This window comes from Neophocaena asiaeorientalis, unplaced genomic scaffold (genome assembly GCF_003031525.2).
Source record: "Neophocaena asiaeorientalis asiaeorientalis breed wild unplaced genomic scaffold, Neophocaena_asiaeorientalis_V1.1 scaffold756, whole genome shotgun sequence".
Classification (NCBI taxonomy): Eukaryota; Metazoa; Chordata; class Mammalia; order Artiodactyla; family Phocoenidae; genus Neophocaena; species Neophocaena asiaeorientalis.
This window is the reverse complement of record NW_020172477.1, coordinates 444712-454160: the sequence shown is the minus strand read 5'-3', so window position 1 is coordinate 454160 and position 9449 is coordinate 444712. Positions and strand designations below refer to the sequence as shown.

The 9449-nt window shown below is 46.2% G+C and overlaps 1 protein-coding gene across 1 annotated transcript in view; it reads left to right on the top strand.

The window, feature by feature from the left end:
- ANTXR1 (ANTXR cell adhesion molecule 1) overlaps positions 1-9449 on the top strand; it is a 238563-nt gene that overhangs the window by 158192 nt on the left and 70922 nt on the right. The window contains exon 13 of the mRNA XM_024738187.1: positions 3178-3219. Within this exon, the coding sequence (XP_024593955.1) occupies positions 3178-3219 (42 nt within the window). The remainder of the gene's footprint in view (positions 1-3177; positions 3220-9449) is intronic.

The following is a 9449-nucleotide window of genomic DNA, read 5'->3' as shown; positions in this document are numbered from 1 at the left end:
GCCCTGGCGGGGCGGGAGGGGGGGCGGGGGGTGGAGTGGGAAGGGCTGACTGTCCCTGTGCTCAGAGCACTCCATTGGGTGGCCCAGGCACTGGTCTTGGCATGAGAGTTTGGCTCACTCACAGACAGCCCATCCAGCCTGCCCAGATCGCACTTTGAGACGCTCTCCTGCCATTCCCTGGGCAAGCTGCACCCGCCCCCAGGAGAAGACTGGGAAGGAGGGGGCAGGGACTGGAAGCAATAGGAAGACTTCTTCCTCATTCCCTCTGAATAGAGCCAGACACCCGTCCGATAAGGCCAGATTGGAAGTGCCTAAGTTTCGTCTACCTGAACATGGTGGCATTTTTCCAGAAGCTCAGGTGCCCAGTTTACAAGTATGTCAGCCTGGCATCTAGATTATGAATTAGTCCGCCTTTGATTAATACTTAATAAATCATGTGTTTTGCTTTGTCTTTTGGGTTCCCCTTGGGACATTGTTGGATGCAGAATTCGATAAATACCCAATAAGACACGTTGGCCATCAACCCACAGACGGGTTGGTCTGAGTGGTGGCTGCTTGGCTGATGTCAGCGCTTCCTGGCTGGTGTCATGTGCTTCCACGTACGTGGTGAAGCAGACTCCTACTGACCCCCCCTGAAGACCCTGGCCACTGTCAGGCCCTCTGGCCACCATCTGAGCGCCAGCCTCCTGTCTCACCCTTTTTATGAAGCTCTGGCTTCTAGGCTGCACCATCTGGAAACCACCATACATAGTATATACTGAATTTTCATTTGGTATATGTGGAGGGAGGGCAAGTTAAGTGAAACCTTTGTTAAAGATTTAATAAAAGCAAAAGACAGTGACTACAAGAAAGGGAAAGGGGATAATAATATTCACCATCTATTGAGCACCCACTCTGTTCCAGATGTTTTGCAAACATTATTGCTCATCGTGACTCAGTGCCTGCAAGGTTAGTGTTATTGCTCCCATTTAACAGATGAAGTGGAGCTCAAGGAGGCTCAGGGACTTGTCGGATCGTCACAGTCAAAAAAGGCAGGTCTGGGGTTCACATTTGACAACTACACAGTGCTTCCATGCAGCAAGGGGGGAAGCTGGTTGCACCGTGAAGACAAAACCCCAGCTGCTCTGCACCAAGCCTCTGTACACGCAGGGTACTTAGCAAATACACTGCCCACAGCACTCTTGTCAACATCTGTCTGTGTTCCTAAGTAGCCTGCTCTCCTCTCGCTCCCTTCCTTAATCCCGCCCTGAGAGAAGAGATGCATTCCAGATCGCTGTCCCCAGCTCCTCACCCCTCCCTCCAGTCTCCAGGCAGTTCCAGTTTGAAAATCATCACTGCCTCTGGGATGATGGGAAATCAGCACTGGGCAGTAATGACCCTCCTCAGAGACTGTTTTTAAGGAATTTGGAGCCAGTGTTGAGTGGGTGAGCAAAATCATGGCTTCATGCTTTCCAAAGACCTTCAGCAGGTTTCCCACGATGGCCAGGAAGTGGAGGCAGATGAAATGAGAGTTTGAAATGATAGCCTCGGGGCTTCCCTGGCGGTCCAGGGGTTAAGACTCTGCACTTCTAGTGTAGGGGTTGCGAGTTCGATCCCTGGCCGGGGAACTGAGACCCTACATGGTACACGGTGCAGCCAAAAAATAAAATTAATAAATAAATTGAAATGATAGCCTCTGCCTCTTAATTAATTGAGTCCTATCCTTTTAGGTGACTGGAGGCTCAGTCCCCTGGCTGATGTTAGTAGAGCCTCAAGTCAGTAGCCTGTCTCAACATACAGAGATGACATTACAGATAGTGATAGCATGGGTGACAGCAGTGGGGATCAGAGCCCAAATGAGGTCCCAGAATAATCATCAAATCAAAGGTGATATGTACTTAGTAGGGGGCAGAAGTGAGGAAGAGCTGCCTAGAGAGCTCTCCCACTACATTAAGGAACTGGTCCCATGGACAGTGCTCGAGCATCCATCCATAAAGTGGTCCAGGCCAGCCCTGACGCTAAGACATCAAAAGATATTTAATGACTTTTGTATTTACCAGAATTTTCTAAGGAAAAAGACTGCAGGTAGGGGACCCAACATTCTGATAATAAGCTCGGGGTATGAGAGGAGGGAGACATGGTGCAGTCAGAGTGGATAATGGCCAAATTGCCTTGTAAAAGACTCTAAATCAAATTAACTGCAAGGGTTCAAGAGCTTTCCTTTTATGAATGGGGTGTGCAAGTTGGAGACAAAAGTGAGGACAGGCTACTTACCGCCACCCTTCTTTTCTCCTTCCCATGCTTCTCCATATGTCACCCATCCTCTCATTGGCTAGAAGGGGCTCACAATTGCTTGCCTTCCCAGAGTGACCACATGTCTCTCTTTAACCCTGATGATGGGGTATTTGCAGAGTCCAGTCTTAGGATATTGTTATGTAAATCTTTGTGCCTCTTAAATTTCAGGGCCCTGAAAGGAATCCCCGGTTACCCCTTCTTTGCTGCCCTTTGTTGGGAATCCATCAGCCTGACCGTCACATCCTCCCTCCATGGGTACCACCTGGGGCCAGTGACAGTTAATGGGATTGCCAACAGTTTGAGTGTGGTCCATACCTGACTTATCTCTGTAGCACTATCTTAACTTCTGTTCTGGACCATTCTTTGTTAAATGTGCAGCTGTTTGGGCGGGTGGGTGAATGATTTGATGCAGGAATGACTAGATGAATAAAATTTGCAGGATAGCTCCCTGGAGTAAAAGATGAAACTTTTACCCGTGGAACGTTTTTTTCTCTATACAAAACTACAGCACAGGGGCTTCCCTGGCGGCACAGTGGTTGAGAGTCCGCCTGCCGATGCAGGGGACACGGGTTCGTGCCCCGGTCCGGGAGGATCCCACATGCCGCGGAGCAGCTGGGCCCGTGAGCCTGTGCTCCGCAACAGGAGAGGCCACAGCAGTGAGAGGCCCGCGTACCGCAAAAAAAAAAAAAAAAAAACTACAGCAGACACAATTGAGTGTGGAACCCTCTGCCTGGGTCATGCTCTAACTAACTGAGCTATTCTGCCCAGAAGGACACCTGCCTTGCTTGGGCCCATTACTATGGTAATTATGGCCGCACCACCAGGTACCTCTTGAGAGCAGGGCTCTTGGAAAGCAGGTAGCTGGAGATTTCTACTGACTTGTTCTTTTTTTTTTCTTTTCAGATTATCAAGGAGCTCCCTCCACCCCCTGCTGAGGAAAGTGAGGTGAGTGACCAGGTGGACAGGATGGTGGAGTGGGGCAGAGAGCTGACTGGGCAGCCCGAGACTCAGGCCTCTGCAAAGCAGAGCTAAGTCAAGCCCAGACTCCCACTGAGTGCAAAGCAGCAAAGAGGGAGGTAGGTCTCTGGCTCTTTCCTAACCAAGGATGAACAGGAACTGAAGTGAACTGGCAGCCCGAGGCAGAATGGTTCTTGGAAGGTTTTCTCCTTGCAAGAAAAATTTGAAATGCAAACATAAGTAGTTTTATACGTACAACTATTTGGAGCCCCAAGGTACTGATTTTTCCCGTAATACAGACACTTGATGGATCTCTTCTCCCTGCAGAGACTTATGCTTTATATGTGTAGATCAGAGTGAATTTGCCACATCGTCCAAATAATCAGCGGTTCTAGAAACAGATGGTGCTGAAGTTTGCCAGGCAGTAAAGAAAATACAGTGGAGGGGGATATGCTAGTATTCCAGCCTTGCATAGGATATTAGACCCTCATCATTTAAAGGAAGAAAAATGACTTAAATTCCACCGTAAGTTGTCCAACGAGCAGGTCTGGTGCATGTGTGGCCTGGAGGCGTTAAAGGCTAATGGTGAGAAGGAGAGTCCCTGGGCAGCAGTGCCTGCCCAGTGCTTTTCCTGATCCTCCGATTACTCCTGGCTTAGCTGGCCTCCCTCAATGCAACACTAACCCATTTAGAAGCCAGAGTACAGGTCTGCAAACTTAGTGGGATCAGAAGATATATTGGTGAGCTTTCAAGTTCATTGTCCTTAATCCGTAAGGTCTGTTGTTGCAAAGCGAGCAACACCCCCTCACCATTCGTCTTCCCAATGCCTTTGTCAAGTTTCCTACATACAGAAAAAAATAATAATAATAAGGATTACATTTAAAATTCCATGTGGCTCTTATATGCTGAATTATAAGCTTGTAAGCTAAGGGATTTAATAGCTGCAATCAATTAAAGCGCATCTTGTTGGAATGCTAACTTTCTGCCCAGAAATCAGAGGAGGAAATTACATTTCTGTGCACAGAGGAGGGAGGAAAAAATACTCTCCTGACATCCACAAAAGCCTTTTCTTAATCCTTCAAGAGAAAGCACCGTGGCTAGTTCCCCGGGTTCCAGCTTGGCTGTGGTTCTGTTGTGTGCAGCTGTGTCTTATACTCCCAGAGAAAAATAGGGAAAGAAGCTCTCGCTGAGGTTGCTCTGTTTGCCCTGAGGTGAAGAATGTTCCCTTCACTCATTCTGTTCAATTAGCGGAGTTATTGCCCTTTTCTGTTGCTGGCTCTGCATTTGCCTTTGGAAGGTGATGTGGCAGCCACCATGGCCAAAATACGCCAGGAGACTTAGGTCCAAGACTGTGGGGCGTGGTTGACCCCAGGCCCCAGCATCTAGCCTAGGACTCCACACACAAAACAAGCTCAATAAGTATTTGTAGAATGAAGTCTGATAGCCAACGATACAATTTTGGAGGAAAAAAAAAGCCCAAGCCAGTAAACCACCAAGAAAGAATAGCTAAAAGCAAAAGAAAAGAGGTAGTTGAACTTTTCCAGTTTCATCCACTATTCTTATGGAAGTCATACTTTCACCTCAAGAAGGCAGACCTGATTTCTGAAACAGAAGGACAACCTGGGGACACTTGAGACCTACAAGGTTCTGTTAGACCTACAGGAGTTTCCGGGCTGGCCGGGGCGGGCTGCAGGCTGTGCTGATTACCTGGGCATGCGTGCTGGCCCTGATTGTTCCTTGGCCCTGTGAATTAAGCAGGCTTAATCTCCTTCCTAATGTGTTTTGGCAGAAAAAAATAAAGAAATCCCACAGAAACGATGACATAACTCAGCCCATAAAAGTATTTTATACAAGGCCCTAAAAATCATAGCCTGAATCTAGACAAACTTCTTCACTGCAGCTCCCTGTGTTCAAATCCCACCAGCCTTTCTAGCACAGCTCCTAGGCTGTAATTCCTTCCACCAGAGCTAATTTCTACCTTCTCCACATTCCCAGGGTATTTATTTATTAAACTTTTCCTTCTGCATCAAAGTTTAAGAGCATTAGCTATACTTGAAGGTCAGGATCTGTATCTAATTAATCTTTGACGTATTCCCCAGAGAGCTTAATACAGTATCTAACATTCAATAATTAGCCAAATGAGGTTAAAAATCTCTGCCATGTATATGAACAAGCATCAATTATCCAAACTTTCATCAGCTCTGTAAGCATCATATCCTAAGGGAGGTCAATCTACTAAAATATGAATAAACTTAGACAATGGACACAACTTTATAATGAGCTCTCAGTGGTCCTCTTTATTAGGGAATATCAAAATGCATAATATAAAAAGGCATGACTTTTTGCGATTTGGTGCAACCGACAGTAATGTTTCTGTATATAAAGACAGGACAAAGAAAAATTACTTGAAATTTCAAGCTCTCCACAAAAACAAGGAAGCTCAATTTTCACAACCAAGAAGGGCATTTCCTGGGTTACGGGTCTTCTCTAATTGGCAATAGAGTGAGGACTCCTCGTTGTCTCTAGTTATTCCAAACAATTGGCAGTTTATGGGAGAATCAATAACGCAGTACTTCATCTGCTGACTTAGTTCTAAATGTCCTCACCTTCCATGAATTTTCTGACCGTTTGAGAGAGAGAGGGATGTGTACTGAAGGAAGTGACACTGGGTGGGCATCCAATTAACAATAGGTACCTAGCTTTGAAGGATGAATTTATTTCTAGGTTTATTATCATGCTCACTGACCTAACAATTTCTCTGTGACAAGAATTTTTTAGATGGGAAAACTGAGCTATAGAAAAATTAAACAACTTGTCTAGGAGCAGACAAATTGCACTTCTTAATAGTATCAGGCCTGTTACCTCTCATAGCTGTGTCTACACAGACAGCCAGACTAACTGCCCACTCTGGAGAGGTGAAGGACCAAGCTTCTGCCAGGCATCCTTTTTCCAGTGGACATCTGACACACACTGATACATACATGCACACTTGCACACACACACACGTCTGCTCCAATCAGAGGTCCTGGAACAAACCCAGCATTCAGTCTTCTATATTCAGTAGTTTAAAATGGAACATTGGGGCTTCCCTGGTGGCATAGTGGTTGAGAGTCCGCCTGCCGATGCGGGGGACACGGGTTCGTGCCCCGGTCCGGGAAGATCCCACATGCCGCGGAGCGGCTGGACCCGTGAGCCATGGCTGCTGAGCCTGCGCGTCCGGAGCCTGTGCTCCGCAACGGGAGAGGCCACAGCAGTGAGAGGCCCGCATACCGCAAAAATAAATAAATAAATAATAAATTAAAAAATGAAATAGATAAAATGTAAAACACCAGGTACACAAAGTAAGGATAAGTATTTAAAAAATTAAATTAAATTAAAAAAATAAAATGGAACATTGCTTTAAAAAATATACACACAATTCTTTATTGAAGAACACAAGACAGTCACTGTGTTAATCACTGTGTGTGTGTGAACAGATATGATGGTACCAAAACATATAGTTAAGTCAGTTGGAATTTTCTGGTATTTACAAACAGAAGTGTTGATGAATTTTTCGGACTCGCCAATTCACTCCTAGGAATTCATCTCCAAGGCTGACTGACATTGAAGGTGACCTCTCTGGCTTATCCCCAAAGACTTCAGATGAGACAGTACGGCCAGATCTACTTGAGGTCTGCCCTCCCCTCCAGAGCCTCTTGGGCCTGGGAGTTTCTGTAGCCTTAATCCTTTGTTTCATGTCGTCACCCTCACAAAACTTACCCCTCTGTAAATGTAAACGACCTTGTTGACAGCTGCATTCTCTCTGTTTTTCTCAAAATAGAACACTGTGCAGTGGGGCACAACTACAGTTGCTTGAGCAAGTGAAGGAAGGAATGGACAAATACATTGTTTGGGGCTACATAGGGTTTATCCTAAGGGTTTAAGATGTGTTACAGTTCAGTTACCTTTTTATTGAATTCAAAGTCTGATTTAAAACTGTTTCCTTGGGCTCCATTCCGTTTCAGTTATGTTCTCCTTTCCATAGATAGTTCCCACTGGTACCCATAGTGAATTGGAGATTGAGAGCCTATTTGGGTCAAACTAGCCATCTGTCTCTTCTGCCAAATGGATGTCAGAGAAGCAGGGATGTTAAAGAACTTGTAGACTGAGTCTCAGAGGGCCACCATATCACAGCTCCAGGGGGCGCTCTTCACATCATGGCCTATAAGGAGGAGTGAGGCAACCCCAGGATCAGTGATCTCACCCCTTCTCCTTGCTGGTCTGCTTAATAACTAACTAATTGTTAAATATCTGTTGAGTGAGTGAAAGTCAATACAAGGAACCATGGCACATACAAGAAGGGAGCATTGAATTCTCTGGGGAATCAGGGAGTTCTTCACAGAATAGGTTAAATTCGAGCGATATCTTAAAAGACAGGTAGAAGTGGGAGAAGTTCGTCCCGAGCATATGGAGCTGTGAATGTTGAAGCATGGGGCTATACAAGAGCCTGGCATGATTAGAAAGATGGAAAGTTTCAGTGTGTGACGACAGCAGAGGACTAATCCAGTTATGGGCCAACCAAACGTGTGCATCAGACTTCATATTTTATAGCTTTTTTCCTCCTAGAGCAGGTCTGCCTGAGGACAAGCAGGTCAGAATGGGCCTCACTGAATCACGTGCTGCCACTTGTGTTACCCAAACATCAGACAACTGGATGTCCGGGGCCACCACATCCTTTAAAATTTAAACACAACTTCCCCTGATGGGAAACCAGCATCCCTCCCTAATCTCTGAGGTTTCTCCAGGCACCACTGACTCCATTTCTGGCTTCTTCTGTGTTATCTCCTCTCAGAAGGAGATAGATACCATCTGACAAACCAGATCCCTCCATCCCCCAAAGGCACCACGGGCACAAAGCCGCCTGCATAGGGAGTGTTACTGAAGGTTTAAAAGTATGAGTGGGTTACAACACAGTACAGCCAATTAACAACTTCCGACAGACTGTTAAAAAGCCCCTTCATTCCACTCCTGGACGGTTCTCCTGGCCGTCTCGAGGGGTGGGGGTGGGGGCAGGGCAGGGGCTGGCAATTCTCTGGAGCTCAGTTCCACTCTTCTGCTGACCGCCCACAAACCCCTGATTCCTACGACTTTGCTAACACAAAGCAATTCAGCTCATCCAGTCTGTCCTCCATTTATCATACTGGTGGTTTTTCCCCTCCCTGCGACATCCTTAAAGGGCAGTTTGAGGGGGACTTCCCCCAAAGCCCTTATACTTGATTTGAGGTAGAAATTCACCTCAAGTGCTGCCAATTCTGTTAGTGGAATTGCCGGGGACTATGATTTTACTCCATCAATTTTTGGCCAAATGAAAAAAACACATCAAAGATTCCCTTATCTTCTGAAGATTGCAAAACCCTCCCATCTCTAGAATGTGTAAACAGAGCCATGGTAACTGCAGGGAAATTCTGACTCTCCTTTTGGTCAAACTCTGGGCCTCTGTGTTGTCTTTTGCTGTTGTTGTTTGAGTTTGGCAGGCAAGCTCGGGTCAGGGGATTTAAGGCAGGCTTGGTGTATCAGGAACGCGTGGAGCAGTCTGCAGTCTCGGCATTTCCCGTGCGGGATGTGGGCCCCGCTCATGCGCAGAAGGCCGGCCCAGCCTGGGTACCCAGGCACCGCGGAGAAGTAGAGCCCCCGGGGCGGGAAGAGATGAGCGGGAGGGCGCTCCGTGTGCAAATATAGGGGGAATCCCGGACGAGGCATCAGCAAGCCAGATTGGAACTTCTCTTCGTTTTTCTGGATCTGACTATCCTCTTCTGTGCAATGAAAAGGCTCAATTAGATGGTCTGTAATGTTTGTGCTCCTGTCATTTAAGAAATTGGGAGACTCATAAGACCTTTTCAGCCCCCTAATGAATAAGAGCAGCTGTATTCTTGGAGTTTCTTACATTCTTGGTGGTATGTTCAGTTTAGGGTGACTTAAGTTAAGTCCTTTGAACAAGGCACTAGACCAGGCATGCCCAGGCTTTTTGAAGCCATGTTTCATGTATGACACACAGACACACTCTGGTGGTAAAGTTTAACCATATAAAGTTCCTGGTTGACATCACCATCAGAAGCTTTCTGAAATTGTATCATAAGGTGAAGTACTGTGAGCTATAGTATTTCCCTGCTTGGGTCTTTTTTTTTTTTTTTTTTGTTTTTTCTTTTTTTTTTTTTTTTTTTTCCCATGTTTTATAGTCA